This window comes from Dendropsophus ebraccatus, chromosome 3, assembly GCF_027789765.1.
Source record: "Dendropsophus ebraccatus isolate aDenEbr1 chromosome 3, aDenEbr1.pat, whole genome shotgun sequence".
In the NCBI taxonomy this organism is placed as follows: Eukaryota; Metazoa; Chordata; class Amphibia; order Anura; family Hylidae; genus Dendropsophus; species Dendropsophus ebraccatus.
In genome coordinates, this window is record NC_091456.1 from 9,194,731 (window position 1) to 9,220,017 (window position 25,287).

Consider the following 25,287-nt stretch of genomic DNA (forward strand, 5'->3'; position numbering starts at 1 on the left):
CTAGACAGCTTACAACTTAAGACCCACAAACAAGGATTTTAGCTTTTGGAGCTTATTTTGCAACCGTGCAGCTGAAAAAGCTCAATTTTCCTTTTTTTCCCCCTTTTCAAATTCACATTCATCTTGATTGCGGTAGAATTATAGTTGTATGCCTTTGGCTTTAGACATGATTACACCAACAAATCCAGCTCCTACTCCAATATACCCAAAAACCACGATAAACCTACACTTAAAGGGATACTCCGGTAAAAATAAATTTTCTTTCAAGTCAACTGATTTCAGGAAGTTATATAGATTTGTGAGTCAGACAGTTCCTAACATGGACAGAGGTGGCAACAGAAAGCACAGTGTCAGACTGGAAAGAATACAACACTTCCTGCAGGACATACAGCAGCTGATAAGTACTGGAAGAGTAGAGATTTTTAAATATAAGTAAACTACAAATCTATATAACTTTCTGAAAGAAAGACTTTTGCTGGAGTAGAAACGATTATTGCTTCATTTATATACAAGACCGATTGCTTCACGCCATAGCCCTATTGTTACTGTAATTTTTTTTTTTTTTTGCTTTTTTTAAATGAGATATGCCTCCAGTTCTTTGAAGGAACATTATTGGTTAGTACATACATAGGCCCAGCAAAAACAGTATTGTATAAAAGATGCGTATTTGTGAACTCCATGCTCGGGAAGCACATACTCCTCTATATGCAGAGAGACCGTACTCGTATTCGTAGCTGTAAGAACGCCTGCATTACTTCTCAATGTGCTGGGGAAGGGGGGGGGGGGGGGGGGGGGGGGGATATAAAACCAGTTCAAATCTCAAGATGTAAAATCCAGTAGTCCGTATTAGAGCGTCAGTTTTTTAGCCAGGGATGTGCTTCAATGGAAGACTTGCTTCGATCGCCATAGTCATACAACAGCTCCTCTCCCGCCTTTATGTCCCTTGATGCGATCAATATGAGGTGAGGTATGTTGTCGATATCGTGTAACTTTGTATGGCAGTTTCCATTCTTGCTATGATTTATTAGTCTCCCCAGGCGGCCGGTTTCTTTTGTGGCATCAACACTGAAGGAAGAATAGAATAGAATACGGTTAAAGCGTACCCGTCATTTCAGAAGATTTTTAAAGCGACTCTGCACTCACAAGCTATTCCTTCACATAGCTGATTTTAATCCAAGATCTGTCCTGGGGTCCATTCGGCAGGTGATGCAGGTATTGTCTCAAAAACAACTTTTAAACTTGCAGCCCCGTGTCAAACGGCCGTGGCCTAGAGTGTGCATTAGGCTGGCACACCCTCTCTGTCCCTCCTCATCATTAGGAATGCTCTAGGCAGATTGTCTTCTATTCCTCAGCTGTGTCAGCACGGCACATGGGCTGGATCGTTAAGGCACCTGTGCAATGTTCAGACAGGAGAAAATGTTCTAGGGGCATTCCTAATGATGAAGAGGAGGGACGGAGGGGTGGTGCAAAGTTAGGGCACAGATACTCTAGGCTACGGCCGTTGGGCACGGGGCTGCAAGTTTTAAAGAGTCACTGTCGTATTTTTTTTTTTTTTTGCAGAAATCAATAGTCCAGGCGATTTTAAGAAACTTTGTAATTGGGTTTATTAGCCAAATCTGCCATTATCTGCATGTAAAAAGCCTTTTCCCAGGTCCCCCCCTCCTTCCTCTTTTTCATCCACTCTGAAAAATCTGAAAATTGTGACTTGTTGCAGGAGACGTCCCCTGTCTGTTCTAGGGAGAGGGGAGGGGGGAGGAGGAAGGAGATAGTTAGCTGGCAGCAGAAAGCAGATAACAGAGGATTACAGGCACGGAGCTGGGTGACAGCTGTAATCTGAGCTCAGACAGGTCACTGGTGATGGTCAGTAGAGATATCCCGTGAGGGATTTGTAGATTAACTCTTTGTTGTCCTGTTTTGGTCTTTTCTTTAGCTCTCTCCATAGGAGAACAATGAAGACAGGGGGGAGAGCTTCAAACCGCTTTTTCATGATAAAAATGCATTTTTCGGATAATAAACCCAATTACAAAGTTTCTTAAAATCGCCTGGACTATTGATTTCTACAAAAAAAAATTTCACGACAGTGACACTTTAACCCCTTAGCGACCCATGACGTATCTAATACGTCATGGCGCCGCGGGGGGTGTTCAGAGCGGGGTCCCGGCGGGACCCCGCTCTGAACGGCGCTGATCCCGGCTGACACGTGCAGCCGGGCAGTGCCTCTGTTAGCCGGCGCGGGTCCCGTTGCCGCGCCGGCTAATTAAGCACTTCAATGCAGCTGTCAAACCTGACAGCTGCATTGAAGGGCTTCAGACATCACATCCCTGGTGTCTAGTGGGTCGGATCTCCCCCCCGCGATGCGATCGCGGGGGGGAGATCCGTTCTTCTGGCCGTGCCGGGCCTCAGTGTTGGAATGACGCTGATCCCGGCTCGGCAGTAGATTGCTATGGCCTGCAGCAGGCCATAGCAATCTATGACCGATCTCATGGATCTTTGCTGTGTATATACACAGCATTGATCTCTATGAGAGATCAGTGCTGTCTATATACAAGTCCCCCAGGGGGGCTTCTAGTCCATGTAAAAAAAAAAAAAGTAAAAAAGTGTTTTTATTAATAAAAAATCCCCTCCCCTAATAAAAGTCCAAATCACCCCCCTTTTCCCATTTTATAAATATAAATAAATTAATAAATAAACATTTAGTATCGCCACGCGCGTAATCGCCCGAACTATTAATTAATCACATTCCTGATCTCGCACGGTAAACGGCGTAAGCGCAAAAAAATCCCAAAGTGCAAAATTGCGCATTTTTGGTCGCATCAAATCCAGAAAAAATGTAATAAAAAGCGATCAAAAAGTTGTATATGCGCAATCAAGGTACCGGTAGAAAGAACGCATCATGGCGCAAAAACTGACACCTCACACAGCCCCATAGACCAAAGGATAAAAGCGCTATAAGCCTGGGAATGGAGCGATTTTAAGTGACATATTTGTTAACGGTTTGAATTTTTTACAGGCCATCCGATACAATATAAGTTATACATGTTATATATCATAGTAATCGTAACGACTTGAGGAACATGCATAACAAGTCAGTTTTACCATAGGACGGACGGCGTAAATGCAAAACTCCCCGAAATCAAAACAAATTCGTTTTTTTTTCAATTTGACAGCGCAAATGATTTTTTTCCAGTTTCACAACATATTTTATGGAAAAATTATGCCTGTAATTGCAAAGTACAATTGGTTTCGCAAAAAATAAGCACTCATAAGTCTCTAGGTGAAAAAATGCAAGCGCTATGGACTTTTAAACATAAAATGGAAAAAGCTCACCATTCATGGTGCACAACTATTTTTCATTCTCTACATTGCAGTGGCTAGCAGACAGTTTGCTAGTAGTATATACTCAGGACTATATTTCCCTTACTCCTCTGGCCAATTGCAACTCATACTCCACTCTTCTATGCTATGACCTAGTGCTAGAGAGTGCAAAGTACTGAACAGGCTGGTAATTTACAAAAGGTACACAGCCCAGAGTGTCTCCCTCTCTTTGCACATAGCACTAGTTAAGCCAAGTGCTCTAACTGCTACATAGAATATTGTAAATCTAGGTATTCTGTGACATAAAATATGTGAAAATGGATTACATAACTGCCATAATAGCTTAATATGCACGTATCTTGGCACGAAAATGACGGACAAGAAAATAGACAAAAGAAAAGAACAAAAAAAACACATTGTGGGGATACAGCCTTAAAGGGGAACTCTAGAAGGAGTAAACCCTGTTCAATCCCCTTCCATAATCTAAGCTTGCGTGTAATAGGTTTCACATGATCTGTCTCCTCTTGTCAGGCAAGCTGTAACACCTCATCTGTAACCCCGCCCACCACTGATATCATACAGAGATCACCTGACCAAGGGCAGGGAAACAGCCCTTCCTGAGTAGTATAGGGGAAAGGAGACACTGTTTCATAAGCCTCTATGTAGATGGGTAGATACTGTGTAAAGCAAAAGATGGAGCCAATGGTGGGCAGATACTACAAGACAGGGGCAGGTACACAGCAGTTGGCTCTGAGGTGCAATGCATGCTGGGAGATGTAGTTTCACAGCCTGGTGCCAGGTTGTAAAACTGGGATCATTTGTAAAAGCTTAAATCTGGTGCTGGGAGCAGCGAAGACAAATGGGAAAGGTCTCAAACAACTGGTGGAGGAAATTGGTGAGTGCACCTCTTTTTTCTGGGGGGGGGGGGGGGGGGGAGAGTTCCCCTTTAAATGGGTTGGCTCATGTAGAAAACTCAAATACTCACCAGTAAGTTTTATTCGAATACTGAAAATAGTACATGTAGCAGCCGGTGGATGAATCCTGAGCGTATAATGCCTCTCGTCTTTTAGCATCTGTTGTCTCTATGAGGTCTCCATGATATTCCACCACAAATTCACCCCGTTGGAAGCTGCGAGTCGCAATCACCCCTCTCCCTTTACCAGTGATTATATCAATCTGGATATAAAGAACAAACAATGGCTGTCAATACAGAGATTAGAATGCACAGATTCTATTTTTTTGAGGCTGCATCCATCATGGGAAACAATTTGCATACATCTCAAATACAACCTGAAGCCACTTAACAGAGAATCTTAGGATCTTATTCACATGTGGCATATCTGCTGTGTAAATCGGTACAAATGGCTGAACACAGCATCAAACTTCTAAGACAAGTTTAGATTTGGTCAATGAGCCTGGGGTAGTGTGCGTTTAGCGTGTTCTCTCTCAGGTCTATGAGGGAATCTCGCTCATATAGACAAGCTCTCCAATCTTGTTCTACTGGTCTGTTGGGTTTTGAACACTTAGACCCAGAATATTTCCTCCCCCCCCGCCCTTCATGGCACTTTAAGGCTATGGAAAAAAAACAAAACAAAAAACAAACACATCCATTGTTTTCACAATAAAATCTGTTCCATTGAAGTCAATGCAAACAATGGCTGTTGTTCGCACAATGTACTAAACAGCAGCCGTTCAACAAGGCCGTGGAAATAATTGTCATTTTTAGTTATTTCCGGATATTCTGCATTGATTTTGATGCAACAACGGTTGTTTTTTTTTAGTGCCAAACAGTCGTTATCCGTACTGTGTGTGAACACAACCCAGTAATACAGTTCGTAGCTACAAATATTTATTCTACCAGTGACCTTCTGCAGACAGCCCTAGGGTCCCGACTACTTTCTGCAGTGCAGCCTATGACTTCCTCAGGTCCACATAACATAGCACTAATATGGTGTAAGATGTTGTGTACAGTGCAGACACCCCTGGGTGACTCTCATACCATGTCTGGACATACAGTACAGGACATTTCCTTCAGTCTGGTGAAGCCGCATCAGTATACCAGGTATGGGGGGGGGGGGGGGGGGGGGGGGTCAGCATTATAACAGAAAGCCAGGACTCCTAAAGAAACCAGACATAGTTACTTATTACCGACCTTCATCCCTTCCTCTATGCCTCTTAGAATAAGGTCATCTATTCTCCTCTTCTCTTCTATCTGAAAAGGGAAACAATGAAGACCATCAGAACCATTACAGGTAATATGTGGATTTGTTAAGATGTTACTAGGTATATAGCTACCTCCAGCTCTTTTTTGTTTTTTCTGCAGCTTCGTCTGACAGGGAAATAATCGGTGACCTTTCTGTTTGGCGATTTTGTTCCTTGTGCCCTTAAAAAAAAAATTAACACAAATCCAGTTGCAACTCTCCATGTTCTTGAAACCTTAGGAGTCATCAGTGGGGTCTGGGTTATAAGACACCTTCAAGCAAATTTGTAAAACAATGTAATGGAAATCAATTTAGAGAGGTACTCTGGCAAAAATAAAAATTTCTAAAATCAGCTGATGTCAGAAAATTATATTTGTAATTTACTTCTATTTAAAAATTTAAGTTCTTCCAGTACTTATCAGCTGCTGTATGTCCTGCAGGACATCTTTCCAGTCTGACAGTGCTCGCTGCTGCCACCTCTGTCAGGAACTGTGCAGGGCAGCAGCAAATCCCCTTAGAAAACCTCTTCTGCTGTCCAGACTGGAAAGAATACACTATTTCCAGGAGAGGTTTTCTATGGGGATTTGCTGCTGCCGCTGCTCTGAACAGTTCCTGACATAGACAGAGGTGGCAGCAGAGAGCACTGTGTCAGACTGGAAAGAATACACCACTTCCTGCAGGACATAAAGCACCTGATAAGTACTGGAAGATTTGAGATTTTAAAGTAGAAGTAACTTGCAAATCTATATTTTGCTAACTTTGACACCAGTTGATTTGAATTTTTTTTTTTGCCGGAGTTCCCCTTTAAGCAAGTTAAGCGACAAGCATGCTATACTCACTTCCTTCTATTAGATTTTGGCTTCACCATCTTCTGAGGTTCCGATGTCTTGGCAGCAGGCGGTAGCGGTGTTTTCTTATGGGATTCGGGGACTGATTGTTTCTGGTCAGGACTGGCTTCTGCGGAGTTACACTCCTTTGGTTTCTGTTCGATCCCGTTCACCACTTCTGATGCGACAACGGGTTTTATTTTCTCAACTGAAATGATAGATCACATACAAGTGTCAAGATTTATGAGAGACCGATAAAAACTTCCACAAACTTGCTAGGATACCCTTCAGAATCAAGTCTAACCAAATTACCGAGGGGAGGGGTTATTAGGGCACTGGGCCCGCCTCCAATGCATAGAGCGACCCTATTTGCATATCAAGAAAACGGTGCAGATAGTGGTAAAAATTTAGAAACGTACATTTGCTTTAAGGCTACGTTCACACAACGTATTGACAACGGCCGTTGTATTGAGTGTCAAACAATAGCCGTTGCTGCACTGAAATCGATGCACAACAGCCGGAATTAATTGACATATCAATTATTTTAATGGCTGTTGTTAAATACATTGTGTAAAGAACGGCCGTTTCCATTGATTCCAAACGCAACAAATTTCACTATTAAAAAAAAAAGTTTGCTCTTGTCTTAAAATGTACGTTGCGTGAACATAGCCTTAAAGCAAAGTGGCCCAAATAGTCACTTAAACACTTCTGCACTTAAAAACCCCGGGTCTTTACAGTCTGGAGAGCAGAAGTTTTCTATGGGGATTTGCTGCTACTCTGGACAGTTCCTGACATGGACAGAGGTGGCAGCAGAGCACAGTTTCAGATTGAAGACAATACACCACTTCCTGCAGGACATACAGCAGCTGATAAGTACTGGATTTTAGATTTTTAAATTGAAGTAAATTAAAAGTCTCTGGCACCAGTTGATTTGAACGGGAAAAACAAACAAAACAAAAACTGGTGAACTACTTCTGTAGACCAAAGCAAATAAAAGCACCATGGCAGAACTCGTTATAAGCCGGTACCGGCCTGGTGCCCATTGTGTAATGGATCCCACAGAGAGTAAGGGGCATCAGATTATACATATAACTTACCATCCGCCTTCTTGCGCACACCTGTAGACGCTTTGCCCTGATATTTGCCCTCATTATGCGACACAGAGTTTTCTTCCTGTAGAGGAGATCTTGCAATAGAAGTCGATTTAGGGCTCAAATAAGAGTCGATTTTTGACTGTCCCCCATGTCCCGGATCCCGCTAAAAACAAAAAAAAAAAAAACTGTTAGGACCATATACATCTCTCAGAAGTCATCCATACAGGTAAGTAACACATCGCTGCTAGTTCTGTAACGGCATTTAGGGCACCACTGGCGCGACATCAGCACCATCAACTTCAATGGACTTCATAGACTTCAATGGGCTAAAGGCAGTGTCTGTCTGATTATTGTGTATTTGTGAGTATTGATGCATTTCCTGAACATTTCTGTTTGTGGTCAAAGATGCAGATGAGCCCTGATGTTTTATTATGCCACATGAGGCCGGGAGAGGGGCGGCAACTAGTCGTCTGGGCGGGGAGCCACCTGTGACTAGTCATCTGGGCGGGGAGCCACCTGTGACTAGTCATCTGGGCGGGGAGCCACCTCTGACTAGTCATGGCTCTGTTAGCACACAGTGCAGGGATAAATTAGAGGCCCCACTAGTGGCCTCCATGCCGACACTGTGCCCCAACAGGCAGAGAGCCGTGACTAGTCACAGGTGGCTCCCCGCCCAGATGACTAGTCGCCGCCCCTCTCCTTTAAGACTACATTTTGCCCTGTGTAAAGCGTCCGCTGTAGACGCTGCTGTGGTCTCCATCCCACCGCAAGAGACTGGCTCAATAGACTTATAATGGTCGCCATCTCCTACAGTGAGCGATTAAAATTTTTGATGTTTTTTTGTGATGTCCAAAGTTTTTGCATAGGACAGGAACATCTACTTGTGTTAATTTTAGGTGAACAACCCCTAAATCTACTTTTCCTTCAAATCAACTGGTGCCAGAGATTTGCAACTTACTTATATAGGAAAACCACAACTCTTCCAGTACTTTTCAGCTTCTGTATGTGCGGCAGGAAGTGGTGTGTGCTTTCCAGTCTGACAGTGCTCTCTGCTGCCACCTCTGTCCAGAGCAGGAGAGGTTTTCGATGGGGATTTGCTGCTGCTCTGGACAGAGGTGGCAGCTGAGAGCACTGTGTCAGACTAGAAAGAATACACCACTTCCTGCAGGACATACAGCAGCTGATAAGTACTGGAAGACTGGAGATTTTTTTTTTTATGATATCTGGAACTTTATGACATCAGTTGATTTACGAGAAAGACGTTGGTGGACCATCCTTTTAATAACTTTTATCTACATTATAGAAGCTGTCATTGAGGAGGAGGAAGAGGAGGCGGCAAGCAGCAAAAAGGAATGAAAGTGTCCGATATTGCCAATTCTGCATGTGTGAATACAGGAGATCTGCCGGAATCTGTAGAAGGTTCTAGAAGCGGACAGAGGAATAATGATGCTTATACAATACACCAGACGGCGGCCTCTGTACACGTCCCTGACACACACAACGGCCTTCATGGCAGGGACGTTCTTCTATAATGGAGAGGGATAGAAGCCATAGCCCAATATAGCACTATTCACACTGGACCCCCCGTCTGCAGACCCTAGCACAGGGATGGGGAACCTGCGGCCCTCCAGCTGTTGCAAAACTACAATTCCCATCATGCTTGGGCAGCCAAAGCCTTCGGCTTTGGCTGCCCAGGCATGATGGGAATTGTAGTTTTGCAACAACTGGAGGGCCGCAGGTTCCCCATCCCTGCCCTGGCAGGAGGATGGGTGTCATAGGTGGCAGATGACCGCTCATCCCTCTATGTGGCCCTCAGCCATAAGATATCATAGTCAGGCCCTCCAGCTGTTACAGAACTACAATCCCCAGCATGCCTGGATGATGACAGCTAAAGCTTTACCTGTCCAGGCATGCTGGGAGTTGTAGTTGTGCAGCAGCTGGAGGGCCACACTCAGCCCCATGCAGCAGTGACGCAGCCGGTATCACACACAGCTCTGCTATTCCCACCAGCTGCCGCCTCCGTCCATAGAGAACCAGCGTGTGTATGTGCGGCAGGCCGCCACCAGGGGGCGCTCTATACACGCGCTCAGCAGTATACAAGAGACAGTCAGCAGCCCACCGACCCCGCTCCTCCTCGGGCTGTTCTCATTGCTTCCCCCGGCTCGGTAGGTCTCCGCTGCGTCCCCGCTTCTTTCGTCGTTCGGTTTGGACATTTTCTTACCTAGGAGACAGACAGGGATTGGTTGCGGTTGCTGTGTAGGGGAGTGGTCAGCGGTTTATGACACAGCCTAACGCCGCCATCTTTAAAGGGCTAAGGGGGCGGGGAAATGGGGGGCGGGGTCAGACCGGAGCTGCCGGAAGACCGAGCCCCGCCGCTACCGCCCACCCCCGGGTCTACACACCCACTGACAGCCTCCCCCGACCGGGGCTCCTCCAGCTGCTGCAAAACAACTCCCATCAGGCACACTACTACTACTACACCTCCCAGCATGCACTGCCAGGTACACTACTACTACTACTACTACACCTCCCAGCATGCACACTACTACTACTACTACTACTACTACACCTCCCAGCATGCACACTACTACTACTACTACTACTACACCTCCCAGCATGCACACTACTACTACTACTACACCTCCCAGCATGCACTGCCAGGTACACTACTACTACTACACCTCCCAGCATGCACTGCCAGGCACACACACACACACACACACACTACTACTACACCACCCAGCATGCACTGCCAGGCACACACACACACACACACACTACTACTACACCTCCCAGCATGCACTGCCAGGCACACACACACTGCTGCTGCTACTACTGCTGCTACTACACTTCCCAGCATGCACTGCCAGGCACACTACTACTACTACACCTCCCAGCATGCACTGCCAGGCACACTACTACTACTACACCTCCCAGCATGCACTGCCAGGCACACTACTACTACTACACCTCCCAGCATGCACTGCCAGGCACACTACTACTACTACACCTCCCAGCATGCACTGCCAGGCACACTACTACTACTACTACACCTCCCAGCATGCACTGCCAGGCACACTACTACTACTACTACTACTACAACTCCCAGTATGCTGGTGGCTGTCAATGCTCAATGGGAGTGGTAGTTTTGCAGCAGCTGGAGGAGCGGACCCCACAGGGAATAATAGATACAATGTGCAGTGGAATCTGTAATCATTTATCACCAGTTAGGTTGTAGGCAGAGGTGCAGCTACCATGTAGGCAGACCACACGACTGCCACGGGACACATGCGGCAGGGAGGGCCCCCTGGTGATATGTGGTCTGCCTCCATGGTGGCTATGGCTCACAGCACCCACCGGGCAGGGGGCTCTTGTGGCCCAGTCCCTTGTGGTTCCGTTCTCCCAGTGACATCACTCATGCGTTAGCGGTCTGGGAGAACGTTATGCAGTGGGACTGCCCCATCTGTCGGGTCATGTGACTATGGGGTCTGATACAGTTTCTTGCTATGGGGCCCAATAAATGATAGCTACCCCCCTGGTTGTAGGGCCCCCAGTTTCTATCCCGTTCCAGTTTGGACTATCTGGGGTCACACTACACAATAATACAGCGACCTTACAGGGTTTCAGATAAGCGACGGGATAAAAACATTTGTCATGTTCCCCTATTAACGGTCCCAGGCTTAAGGGGGTACTCCACTGATTCCCCCCCTATTTACGGTCCCAGGCTTAAGGGGTACTCCACTGATCCCCCCCCTATTAACGGTTCCAGGCTTAAGGGGGTACTCCACTGATCCCCTCCCCTATTAACGGTCCCAGGCTTAAGGGGGTACTCCACTGATCCCCCCCCCTATTTACGGTGCCAGGCTTAAGGGGTACTCCACTGATCCCCCCCCTATTTACAATCCCAGGCTTAAGGGGGTACTCCACTGATCCCCCCCCCTATTTACGGTCCCAGGCTTAAGGGGGTACTCCACTGATCCCCCCCCTATTTACGGTCCCAGGCTTAAGGGGGTACTCCACTGATCCCCCCCCTATTTACGGTCCCAGGCTTAAAGGGGTACTCCACTGATTTCCCCCTATTTACGGTCACAGGCTTAAAGGGGTACTCCACTGATTCTCCCCCCTCCCCTTTTTAAATCATATCTGTTCCAGCCCCAAACCACCGATCCCATTTTGTCCGCTTCCTTTCGCCATGTCCGGTCCAGGGGTCGGCCTGTATCCACTGGTACTTCATTGCAGCGGTGTAGGGAGTCAGTGCAGAACCTGCAGCGCCTCATTGATTCCCCACCGGCCAAAGGAGGAAAGCCGACTCCTGGAGTGGACATGGGGGAGGGGGGTCATTCACTTTAAATCAACTGCTATCAGAAAGTTATATAGATTCATATTTTACTTCTATTTAAAAATCTCCATTCTTCCAGTACTTATCAACTGCTGTATGTCCTGCAGGAAGTGGTGTGTAAAACACTGCTCTCTGCTGCCACCTCTGTCCATGTCAGGAACTGTCCAGAGCAGGAGAGAGTTTTCTATGGGGATTTCCTGCTGCTCTGGACAGAGGTGGCCACAGAGAGCACTGTTTTACACACCACTTCCTGCAGGACATACAGCAGCTGATAAGTACTGGAAGACTGGAGATTTTTTACATATAAAAGTTACAAACCTCTATAACCTTCACCAGTTGATTTCCTCTGGAGAACCCCTTTAAGTGTTTTCATTCTAGAGCTCTATCATTGAAGCAGCCTATTGACTATAGCGCTGTACACAGGGCTCCCCACCACGTGACTAGGATTGTAGGACCCCTATCAGCCACAGACAGCTGGGGGCGCTGCTTTACGTTATAGATCTCAGCAGGACCATAGGCTGCAGCGCTGCATCAACCTGAGGGGTCTCCTCCGGGCTCCGCAGGGTCCTAGTGTCCCTGGATATAACTATCTGCCGGGAGCGCTGATTCCCCGTTAAATAATAAGAGGCAATAAGTACAGCACAAGATAACGTTCCCGGTGATTACCGTCACACCGCCGATCGTTACGTCTCCCCATGATGTCTCCGGTCCGGATCGTGTCAGATAGAATCACCAGCAGATGGGACGTCGCGGCATCGATCACCGAAGGCGAAGTTTAAAGCCCTACACGCCGCATCTACCGCGCCGCAGACACGCCCATCTGATATGATTGGCCCAAGACGCTGCCTATCATATGTTCGCGTATTCTTATTGGTAAATAGGAAAGTGCCCCGCCTACTGTCCCGCCTCCCAGCGCTGTGTATGGTATGTGAAGTTTTAAATTCCGCAAAGCGATCCTATTGGCCGCGGGGAGAAAGCGTCTGCGCGGTGATTGGTTGTTAGGGAATACAGCGCTCCCGGCCAGTGTACACAAGGTGCGTAGTGATAGGATGAGCACGTGTTCACACAATGCGGTTACCCAGACAATGGTGGCATCCTGCAGCTTTATGTATTTCTTAATGTATTTTTTTTTTATTCCAATTTTAATTCAAGAAAAAAATAAAGTTGTCTCATATCTCAGATTTGTCATTTTATATTATTATTTAGCTTTCCTTGGATTACTGTGCGCCAAATGTGTCCTACCCCAATCTTGTAAAAGAATAGCACATTTCCTGCTTAAACACCCCCCCACACACACACACACCTTTAAAGGGGAGAAGAATGTAACCTGCCGATAACTGATATCCCCCTATAGCGCTCGATAACTGATATCCCCCTATAGCGCTATAGCAGACTATCAGCAAGTTAGATTCCTGTAACTGCTGATAGTTCCCTTTTAGGGTGCGTTCACACCTACAGGATCCGCATGGAGACATTCTCACAGATTCTGTTGCTTGCCCGGCTCGCGGCCGCACACATCTGCCTCTATTCTATGCACAGGTACTATCAGCAGGTTATGGTGTCCTATCTCAGGGTGGCATAATCTAGTGACAGAGAAGCTGAACAGAATGATGTATCACTTACATTGTTCTGTGCTGCTAATCCAGAGATTTCCTCCTGAATAACATGGACAATAAGTAGTCCTCTCCATTATGTGCATGAGCTCAGTAGTCCTGGATATTCATGAGCTCCAGCACCCTTAGCCCACTGGCTGCTCATTGGTAGTTATCTATCTATGCTGTGTATAGGCAGTCACCTGTCAATCAGCAGCTGGAGGGCGGGGGGAGGGGTGTGGCAAGAATCCTATTCTCCTGCATATCAGGAGAACGGCTGAACAGAATGATGTCAGTAATACACTAATCTGTTTAGCATTTCTATCACTAGTTTATGCTGCCGTCATTTAACAACCCATGACATAACTCATACATCATGGCGCCATTAGGTGGGTTCGGAGAGGAGCCACGCCACAACCCCACTCTGAACCGCCGCAAACCCGGGTGCTATGTGTAGCCCAGGACCGCGGCTATTGGCAGGCATGGCCGATCGTCGCGCCCGCAAATAAGGACATTTAAGTGCAGCTGTCAAGACATGACTGCTGCATTTAAAAGCCATGCAGAGTGCCATCCCTGGTGTCTAGTTGTGGGATCTCCCTTCCGTGATGTGATCACGAAGGAAAAATCCCTTCCTCTGAGCCGGTTGGGGCCCAGCGTCGGACTGACGCTGATCCCGGCTTGGCAATCCATGCATCTGGTCTGCTGCAGACCAGAGCAATAGAGCACCGATCTGATAGACCGGTGTTGTATAAATGCATACTACACTGATCTCTATGGGAGATCAGTGTAGTTGTATTAGAAGACCCCCAGGGGACTTCTAATTAATGTGTATGTTTAAAAAAAAAAAAAAAAAGTTTTTTTTTATTAATAAAAAAATCCCCCTCCCCTAATAAAGGTCTGAATAACCCCCATTTCTGATTTAATAAATAAAAATAAATAAATAAACATATTTGGTATCGCTGCTTGCGTAATTGCCTGAACTATTAAATTATCACATTCCTGATCTCGCACGGTAAATGGCGTAAGTGCAAATAAAATTCCAAAGTGCAAAATTGCATCAAAAATTAAAATAAAAAGCGATCAAAAAGTCGTATATGCGCAATCAAGGTACCGATAGAAAGTACAGATCATGGTGCAAAAAATGACACCTCACACAGCCCCATAGACCAAAGGATAAAAGCGCTATAAGCCTGGGAAGAGAGCGATTTTAAGGAACATTTAGTGTTTTTTTTTTAAAAAAGATTTTAATATTTTAAAAGCAGTCAGATAAAATAAAAATAATGCAAGCTGCATATCATTGTAATCGTAAGATCTTGAGTTTAACCATATGGTGAATGGCGTAAACGCAAAAAAAATTGTGTTTTATTTTCTATTGCACCCCACATATTTTTTTGTTTGTGGTTTCACAGCATATTTTATGAAAAAATTAAGTCTGTTAGTTGCAAGTATAATTTGTGGCACAAAAGATAAAGGCTCATGTGGGTTTCTAGGTGAAAAAATACAAGCGCTATGGCCTTTTAAACACAAGGAGAAAAAAAAAAGTGCAAAACTAAAACTTGGCTCAGACATTAAGGGGTTAGGGTGCCTTCACACCTACCGTATCGCAGCAGAAAATCCACTGCGGATCCGCAGCAGATTTAACTAAATGAATGAACACAGCATCAAATCCGCAGCGGATTTGTAAGTGCGGATTTGATGCTGTGTTCATTCATTTAGTTAAATCTGCTGCGGATCCGCAGCGGATTTTCTGCTGCGATACGGTAGGCGTGAAGGCACCCTTAAGGTGGAATATAGCCAGTGCCAGATTCCCTTTAAAGAGCCCAAATGTCCAACAAACCTAAAGGCGGCATGATACGTACATCACATTTTGGAGATTCTAAATGGAAAAGGATCATGTGACCTCACACTATGTGACCACATTACTAATATGTGCTATGTTTTCTGGGCCGCTGACTGTCACTCTGGGAGGGCCATTTATTGGATTCAACTAGGGCAGACGTGTCAAACTCAGGCCCTCCTGCTGTTTTAAAACTACAATTCCCATCATGCCTGGACAGCTGGAGGGGCGGAGGTTCCCCATCCCTGGTCTAAAGGGTGATGGTTCACTAATACTAAGTAAACTCTACTGCTCTTGGGCGCCCTCTACTGGTCAAATGTTAAAACTTTCTAGGACACATCTCTTCATGCAACTGCTATGATAGGAGCTATTATTCAGGCCGTCCTTCTCTGAGCAAACCCCTGGCCTGGCTACTACTAGGGATGTATAAAGGGCTTGATCAAAAAATTACAAATGTGTGATCAACCTAAAATAGGAACGGCTAACTTACCCCCATAGCCTGATCACCCAAGGTCTGGAGCTGGGAGGAGTAAAACATCTTTCTTTTCTTTTCTTTTCATTAAACTGTTTTTATTGAGCTTCGACAGTATAAAAAGTATATAGAAATAAGAATGTAACAGGCTTCTGATAGGTCTGGATACCGTGACTGGAGCCAGTATACACAAGTGCAATGGCACAACATGTGGCTAATGTAAGACATACATTAAGGCAAAACAAATGTACGACAGTGCCCTACCCAGGGAGGCATTGCGGCAAGATGATGGAAAGAACTGATCGAAGCTTCATTTTCCCAACAAAAATAAAAAACCAAAACATGAAGAAAAACAAGAAGGGGGAGGAGGGGGAAGGGAAAGGAAGGGAGGGGGTCGCCCGTGGGTCTCCGTGTACTCCAGGTAATGCCCAGGAAATGAGGGGGTTATGTTGGTGTATCAACCCCAGGTTCTGGAGGAGTCCATTGATGTGGTTGGTGTGACTGAGACATGGCTGGACTCCTCACATGACTGGGCTGTCAATATTCAGGGATTTACGTTGTTCAGAAGGGACCGGGTGGGCAGAAGGGGAGGAGGAGTATGTCTGTATGTCAGAAATGATATTAAAGTGAGTGTAAAAGATGCAATAGTGGGAGATGACTGTGATGATGTGGAAGCATTATGGGTAGAACTACAGAAGGAGGTAAAGAGTGAAAAAATTATTCTTGGTGTAATCTATAGACCCCCCAACATTACTGAGGAGGTAGATGGCCAGTTGAATAGACAAATAGAGCGGGCTGCCCGGGAGGGGACAGTAGTGGTAATGGGGGACCTCAACTATCCAGATATAGATTGGGGTCACGGTTCAGCTAAAACCACAAAGGGGAGGGAATTTCTTAACCTCCTGCAGGATAATTTTCTGGGCCAGTTTGTGGAGGAGCCAACTAGAAGTGATGCCTTGTTGGATCTGGTTATTTCTAACAACGCTGAGCTGGTTGGGGATGTCACTGTCCATGAACACCTGGGTAATAGTGACCACAATATAGTGACTTTTAGCTTAAAGTGTAGAAAAGAAAAACATGTTGGGAGGGCAAAAACTCTTAATTTTAAAAGGGCCAATTTTCCTGGGTTAAGGGCAGAACTTCAGGGCATAGACTGGGAGCGGCTGCTATCACATACTGATGCAGCTAATAAATGGGAAATCTTCAAATCCACATTAAATAACTGTACTGCCAAATATATTCCTATGGGTAACAAATATAAACGGTTAAAATCCAATCCCACATGGCTTACAACCGAGGTTAGAAGGGCTATAAATGAGAAAAAAGGGGCATTCAAAAAATACAAATCAGAGGGGTCAGCTGTAGCATTTAAACATTACAAAGAAGTCAACAAAACCTGTAAAAATGTAATAAAAGCAGCAAAAATTCACAATGAAAGGCAGGTAGCTATAGAAAGCAAAAGAAACCCCCAAAAATTCTTCAAATATATTAATGCAAAAAACCAAGGTCAGAACATGTAGGACCCCTAAATAATGGCAACGGGGAATTAATAACTGGGGATCAGGAGAAAGCTGAGTTACTTAATGGGTTCTTCAGTTCTGTATATACAAAAGAAGGGGATGGAGCTGTTGTGGGTGGGGCCAGTACTGAGGTGGGTGGGGCCAGTGCTGCTAACACATGTAATGTACTGAACTGGCTTACCATAGATATGGTCCAAGATAAATTAAACAAACTCAATGTAACCAAAGCTCCAGGGCCTGATGGATTACACCCCAGAGTTCTTAGGGAACTCAGTTCTGTAATTTCTCTACCCTTGTATGAAATATTCCGTGATTCTTTGCTTACTGGTATTGTGCCGAGGGACTGGCGTAAGGCAAATGTAGTGCCGATCTTCAAAAAGGGCTCTCGAACTTCCCCAGGTAACTATAGACCTGTAAGCTTAACGTCCATTGTGGGGAAACTATTTGAGGGGCTTATAAGGGACTACATCCAGGAATATGTAGTGGCTAATAGTATTATAAGTGATAACCAGCATGGTTTTACTAAGGACAGAAGCTGTCAAACCAACCTAATATGTTTCTATGAAGAGGTAAGTAGAAGCCTGGATGGCGGCGCGGCTGTGGATATCGTGTACCTGGATTTTGCTAAAGCGTTTGACACAGTTCCTCATGGACGTCTGATGGGTAAGTTAAAGTCTATCGGTTTGGAAAATTTAATGTGTAACTGGATTGAAAACTGGCTTAATAATCGTACCCAGAGAGTGGTGGTCAATTATTCCTACTCCGAATGGTCCCCGGTAATAAGTGGTGTACCCCAAGGGTCAGTACTGGGCCCTCTTCTGTTTAACTTGTTTATTAATGATATTGAGAATGGAATTAACAGCAATGTTTCTATCTTTGCAGATGACACCAAGCTTTGTAGTACAGTACAGTCTATGGAGGATGTGCAGATGTTACAGGATGACTTAGACACACTGAGTGTTTGGGCGTCCACTTGGCAAATGAGGTTCAATGTGGATAAATGTAAAGTTATGCACCTGGGTACTAATAACCCGCATGCATCATATGTCCTGGGGGGAGTTACACTGGGAGAGTCACTGATGGAGAAGGATCTGGGTGTACTTGTAGACAGGGGCTGGCTGGCAAATTTAAGCCTGGGGGGCAAGCACACAGCACTGGCCCATGAGTAGCCGGTTAGCGGCCCATCCTTCCAGGACAACTCTGGCCTTTACCTACTATTACCCTTCCCAAATCAGTGTGGGGAAATTAGATGCCACAGAATTATAGTATTGGGGCTACCAGATACCAGAATTTTGCACGATACCAGAATTTTGAGTTCGATACCAATACCAACTTTTTTATTTCGATACTCAATACCATTTCGATACTTGATTCAATATAATGCTGTTTTCTGATTTCCATAACTTTTAAAATCTTTCAGCCGGTAGGGCTGTCTGAGAGTCTTTTTTTAGTGCGCAGTGATTTGCAGCTTTGATTGGTACCGTGTTTGCATATATGACTTTTTTGGTGCAAACACTGTATAATGTGCGAGATTGGGAAGGTAGTATGGCTGACACACAGTATAGTATGTTGGGGGTAGTAGTTGTATGGCTGACACACAGTATAGTATGTTGGGGATAATAGTTGTATGGCTGACTCACAGTATAGTAGGTTGGGGGTAGTAGTAGTATGGCAGATGCACAGTATAGTAGGTTGGGGGTAGTAGTAGTATGGCAGATGCACAGTATAGTAGGTTGGGGGTAGTAGTATGGCAGATGCACAGTATAGTATGATGGGGGTAGTAGTAGTATGGCAGATGCACAGTATAGTAGGTTGGGGTAGTAGTATGGCTGACACATAAAACAAGTAAAGTATATTGGGGGTAGTAGTAGTATGGCTGACACATAACATTAGTATAGTATATTGGGGATAGTAGTTGTATGGTTGACACATAGCTATACAACTACTATCCCCAACATACTATACTAGTGCTGACCCAGCACTAGTATAGTACATTGGGGATAGTAATAGTTGTAGTGGAGCAGAACCCTCGCCTCCTGCTCCATGCTGCCCGGTCCCGGCGTCACTCCTCCCTCCCTCCTCGTTGTGACTCCCAGCCCCCGCACACAGGCCGCAGCCTCCTCACTACGGGACAATCTCCAAAGCCATCGGCTGAGGCGCACGGAGCGGCTCGGATGCTGCTGACACAGCGGCATCTACACAGTTAAATAGCCGGTGTAACTGTGTAGATGCCGCTGTGAAGTGTCAGCACTCAGCAGCATCCGAGCTGCTCCGTACGCCGCAGCCGATGGCTTTGGAGATTGTCCCGTAGTGAGGAGGCTGCGGCCTGTGTGTGGGGGCTGGGAGTCACAACGGAGCACAGCCCAGTATAAATACCGCTCCATTAGGGACAGCGGCATGCCGTACCCGGACGACCCGCGCAGGTTGCAGACCAGGGGTCAGCCAGTGGGAAGTGTGGGGTCAACCCCCGGCCGTGACACATGTGCTGTGGCACGCTGGCTCACTGACCTGCTTGACCGGGCAGCATGGAGATGGAGCAGAAGTTGGTGAGCCGCGTGGGGGAGAGAGATGACACCGGGACCGGGCAGCATGGAGAAGGAGTTTGGGAGCCGCGCGGGGGGTGGGGAGCACACAAAGAACACGGCCGGCGCTCAGATAGCCGCCGGCCGTGTTCTCTGCACTATACTCTATGTTAAGCTGCGCTATTGCACATCTTAACATAAAGTATCGATACCAGGAAATCCTGGTACCGAACCGTTTTCTTGCCCCAAATATCGATATTAGTATCGATATTTCGGTGCATCGTGCATCACTAATTGGGGCCAGTGCTCCCAGCCATGAACAGCCATTGTGATTGGCTGTGAAGGCCAGCCCCAATACTCCAATCAAGACTTGTGAGTTCCACCGGGCACCTTCAACCCTGCATCAGAGGTATTCTGGGTCATGGAATCACACCAAGACGGCCACGGCTCACCTCCGGACGAGATGTCTCAAGCCCCGAGTACTTCTTTAAACTTAGAGCCCCCCACTCACATGCTTTGTAGTATGTAATGAGAGCTATCCCAAGATATATATCTATTGGATTAAAGGGAACCCAGCTCCAGCCAATCCCCACTCCATAGTGCCCCATATAGCTGCTAATCCCCCCCTCTATAGTGCCCCATATAGTAGCCAATCCCCACTCCATAGTGCCCCATATAGCTGCCAATCCCCACTCCATAGTGCCCCATATAGCTGCCAATCCCCACTCCATAGTGCCCCATATAGCTGCCAATCCCCCCTCTACAGTGCCCCATATAGTAGCCAATTCCCTCCTCCATAGTGCCCCATATAGCTGCCAATCACTTCTCTATAGTGCCCCATATAGCTGCCAATCCCCCCTCTATAGTGTCCCATATAGTAGCCAATTCCCCCCCCAATATAGCAGCCAATTCCCCCCCCAATATAGCAGCCAATTCCCCCCCAATACAGCAGCCAATTTCCCCCCACCCCCATATAGCAGCCAATTTCCCCCCACCCCCATATAGCAGCCAATTCCCCCCCCCCACCCCCACATAGCAGCCAATTCCCCCCCCCCACCCCCACATAGCAGCCAATTCCCCACCCCCACATAGCAGCAAATTCCCCCCCCCACCCCCACATAGCAGCCAATTCCCCCCCCCCACCCCCACATAGCAGCCAATTCCCCCCCCCCACCCCCACATAGCAGCCAATTCCCCCCCCCACCCCCACATAGCAGCCAAGTCCCCCCACTTGGCTCACCTGTCTCTGGCTCCTCTCCAGCGCGCCTTCTCCTCTCTCATCTTCCGGCGCAGGCATCAGGGTGCAGAGACGCTGCCTGTGTTGAGTGTCCCTGCAGATAGAGGCTGCAAGTCACATCCGGCGCAGGCAGCGTCTCTGTACCCTGATGCCTGCGCCGGAAGATGAGAGAGGAGCTGCTGGGGAGCGGGACAGGTGAGTTGCGGTCCTTCCCCCCACCCTCCTAAGGATTAGATGTCAGTGCGGCGGCTGCGCTGCTAACCGGAAGCTGAGGGCCATCGCCGGACCGAGGGAGCTGCCAAACACTCGGTCCGGCAGTGTCCCTTAACTTCCGGTTAGCAGCGCAGCCGCGGCGCTGCTAGTTAATCTAAGGCCGGTCTTTCCCAAGTATATTATAGGGCTGGCCCAGCCCTATAACGTTCTTGGGAAAGACCGGCCTGGGGGGCAAATGCCTCCTTGCCCCCCGGCCCAGCCCGCCCCTGCTTGTAGATAATAGACTACAGAACAGTACACAATGTCAGTCAGCTGCTTCTAAGGCCAGCAGGATATTGTCATGCATTAAAACAGGCATGGACTCTCGGGACAGGGATATAATATTACCGCTTTATAAAGCTTTGGTGCGGCCCCATCTGGAGTATGCCGTCCAGTTTTGGAATCCGATTCATAAAAAGGATGTTCTAGAGCTGGAGAGGGTACAAAGACGGGCAACTAAACTAATAAGGGGAATGGAGCATCTTAGTTATGAGGAGAGATTAAAAGAATTACATTTGTTTAGTCTGGAGAAGAGACGTTTAAGGGGAGATATGATTAACTTATTTAAAAATATAAATGGCCCCTACAAGAAATATGGGGAAAAGATGTTCCAGGTAAAACCCCCACAAAGGACAAGAGGGCACTGCCTCCGCCTGGAGAGACAAGGGGGCGCTGCCTCCGCCTGGAGAGACAAGGGGGCGCAGCCTCCGCCTGGAGAGACAAGGGAGCGCTGCCTCCGCCTGGAGAGACAAGAGGGCGCTGCCTCCACCTGGAGAGACAAGGGGGCGCTGCCTCCGTCTGGAGAGACAAGAGGGCGCTGCCTCCGCCTGGAGAGACAAGGGGGCGCTGCCTCCGCCTGGAGAAAAAATTTTTCAATCTCCGGAGGCGACAAGCCTTCTTTACAATGAGAACTGTGAATCTGTGGAACAGTCTACCACAGGATCTGGTCACAGCAACAACAGTAGAGGGCTTCAAAACAGGGCTAGACAAGTTCTTGGAGCAAAATAATATAAATGCATATGTATAGAACCTATCACCCCTCCCCCTTCCCTGTATCCATCCCCTCCTTGGTAGAACTTGATGGACATGTGTCTTTTTTCAACCGTATTAACTATGTAACCCACTGTGTGGTTTTAGATTGGTGGGTCATTGGCAAGTTGTCTGGTGAGGTACCATGTGGTATTCTGAAATTTGGCTCTGATTTTGTCTTGAATATGCACAGGCAGTGTAGGGATGAAGGTTTCCCAGACAGTGAAGAATTTTTCGACTCTGTGTTCTTTGAGAATGGAAGCCTCCATCCAGTCCATCTTAAACAAAAATAATAGTTTGTCCAAGAATAGACGACGAGAAGGGGGGAGTGGGGATTTCCATACCTGCAAGATAGCCTTTCGAGCTGCAGCAGCTAGAAAGTGTAAGATTCTTCTGGCTCCCCAGTCACACTTATACTTAGCAGGGTCTGTCCAGCCAAATATCCCCCACAGGGGCTCATAGGGTACAAAAGTTACCAGATACGAATTTGCGAATCTCTCCACCATTTTCCAGAAGGATTGTATTACCGGACAGTGCCAAAGGCAGTGAACTATGTCCGCTCCGGGTTCTCCACATTTAAAGCAGGCATCAGATTGCAAAATGCCCATTTTAAAGCCCCTTGTGGGAGAGATGTATGTCCTGTGGAAGACCCGCAAAGTCATCTCCATGTAACGTGCAGAGGGTAAAGTTTTTATTGAGTAGTCTAGAATAGAGAGCAGATCTGAGACATCAACTAGCCCGGTGGACATGGTCCGATAGTCTAAAGAGGGGGCAAAATAGCGGTGGGATAGCGATATTTGATGCCTGCTGGAAGTGGAGAGGTGCAATGCTTTGTGGAAGGTGATATCCCACTCCGCGGGGAATAGATTCCGGATATACTGTATTTGGTGATATAGCTGCGGGCCTGCAAATAGGCAAAGAATGCAAATTGGAGTGTAGAGTAAGTTTCTTTTAGCGCTTGCAAGGCCAGTGGCTGTTTGTTTTTTGCGTCGACAAAGTGTATGAGGAGGCCGAGACCGCCCGCATGCCAAGTATGGAAGACCCGGTCAGGGTGGCCCTGTTGGAAGGCCGGGTTCCCTATCAAAGTAGTGAAGAGAGAAGAGTTAGGGTCAAGATTGGTGGTCTTAGGAATCTTGTTCCACGCTTTCCACGTGGAAATGAGGAGGGGGTTGTCCTTGATCCATGGAGGCAAGTAACAGTAGGGAGTGTGTAATAAGTTGGGCAGAGATAGAGTGGATGCCATGTGACAGTCTAAGTTTGTGTCTGTGTGTACCTCAGAGCATTGGACCCAGTCCCGTATGATGCGGAATTGTGCTGCCAAGTTTAATGAGCGTATGTCAGGGAAGTTGAGGCCGCCATGTTGCTTGGTTTGTTGTAGAATAGTGTAAGACATCTTAGATTTTTTGTCGCCCCAAATAAAGGATCTATAAAGACAATTAATCTTCCGCTCATCTTTGGGGCGAAAATAAATTGGTAGTGTTTGTAGCAGATATAAGAGTTTTGGTACTTCTACCATTTTTAGAAGACTGTCACGACCCATAAACGTTAGGGGGAAGCGTTTCCAAAGTGTGAGAGAGTGTTCTAAGGATTTAATGTATTTGTCAATGTTAGTGGAGTATAGTTTGGCCGGTGATTTGGTGATCTCGATCCCCAGGTATTTTATTTGGGACGTGTTCCAATGGAGTGGAAAAGAAGTCATTCACAGTGGGCGGCTCGGGCCTTTTAGTAGTAGTGCCTCACATTTAGTCAGATTAAGGGTGTAACCTGAAAGGGCACCCCTAGCCTGAAGGTCCTCAAGAGCCACCGGAAGTGAAAGTCTTGGGGAGGACAGCGTTAGCAAGAGGTCATCAGCGAAGGCCAGGACTTTGAGATCGGAACCACCAATTTTGACACCAGAATATATTGGGGAATGTTCAATATGTCGTAGGAGAAGGTCAATTGAGATATTAAAAAGGAGGGGGGAGAGGGGACAGCCTTGACGTGTGCCACGGAATAAGTCAATCAGAGGAGTGTTCTTTCCATTAATAGTGAGGGAAGTTGTTGCCTGGCTGTTTATGTGTTGTAGGAACAACAGGAAGGAGTTTCCAAAGTTACGTTCGGAGAGGGTGGCATATAGGAACGGCCAGGCGACCTTATCAAAGGCCTTCTCTGCGTCCAAACTAAGTAGCATGGTAGGACAATTATCTTTGTTCATGGCATGAGCCGTAACTGCCAATGCTCTCCGAACGTTCCTAACTGAGTGTCTGTTTAAAAGGAAGCCCTGCTGGTTCTGGGAGAGAAGGGAGGGAAGAAAAGATTGGAGACGGGTGGCTAGGATTTTTGTTAGTATCTTATAATCCTGGTTTAGGAGAGCTATCGGTCTGTAGGACTGGAGGAGGGTTGGATCCTTTTGGGGTTTAAGTAGTAAGATTGTTCGGGAACGAGCAAAGTCATTTAGTGGGGCGCCTTCTTTGTAAATAAGATTAAGGAGGCGGGTAAGATAGGGAGTGATTTCTGTGGCGAGTAATTTATAGTAATCCCCAGAGAAGCCATCGGGGCCCGGAGTCTTATTGTTGGAGAGTGAATGTATAGTTTGTGTGACTTCTAGCTCCGAGATGTCTGCCTTTAAAGATGCTTTATGGTCTGCAGATAGATTGGGGAGGTGAAGGGAATCAAGGAGTGCGTGTATGGCTGCTTGATTTGAGGGCTCGGCTCTATACAAGTGTTCATAGTAGTCCGAGAGTATTTGTTCAATTCTATCTTGGTCGTATGTTAGCGTGTGGGTAACGGGGTCACGTAGAGACAAGAATGTGTGTCTCGAGTTTGGGGGGGGGCGGGTCACTTTTGCTAAGAGAGGGCCTATTTTATTCCCCCACCTATAGTATTTATTCTGGATGGCAGTGACATGCCAGCTAGCATGAGCTTGAAAGAATGTGTCTAAGAGAGATCTCGCCGTTTCTAGTGTCTGTTTAGTCGTGGAGGAGGGTTGACTGGAGTAAGCTAGTTGGGCGTCCCTCAGGTCTGCATGCAAGTGTTGAAATTGGGAAGAGTGCTTGCTTCTCTGATGACGG

The 25,287-nt window shown here is 46.7% G+C and overlaps 1 protein-coding gene across 1 annotated transcript; it reads right to left on the reverse strand.

Moving 5' to 3' along the window:
* Positions 1-782: 782 nt before the first annotated feature.
* On the reverse strand, positions 783-12,632 carry KMT5A (lysine methyltransferase 5A). Its single transcript, XM_069960833.1, has 8 exons — positions 12,443-12,632; positions 9,561-9,658; positions 7,441-7,600; positions 6,356-6,551; positions 5,611-5,698; positions 5,468-5,527; positions 4,301-4,491; positions 783-1,065 (listed from the first exon to the last, which is right to left on the reverse strand). Exons 1-8 carry the CDS (start codon positions 12,471-12,473, stop codon positions 855-857), a joined length of 1,035 nt encoding a protein of 344 aa, XP_069816934.1. The 5' UTR covers positions 12,474-12,632; the 3' UTR covers positions 783-854.
* Between the last annotated feature and the right edge of the window lie 12,655 nt (positions 12,633-25,287).

Excerpts from the sequence above, each read along its gene's own strand:
- KMT5A (XM_069960833.1), bottom strand. The coding sequence starts at position 12,473 with ATGGGGAGACGTAACGATCGGCGGTGTGACG. Across the intron at positions 5,528-5,610 it reads AAAACAAAAAAGAGCTGGAG|ATAGAAGAGAAGAGGAGAAT; the intron begins GTAGCTATATAC and ends TTCCCTTTTCAG. Across the intron at positions 1,066-4,300 it reads TATTCGAATAAAACTTACTG|TGTTGATGCCACAAAAGAAA; the intron begins GTGAGTATTTGA and ends TTCTTCCTTCAG.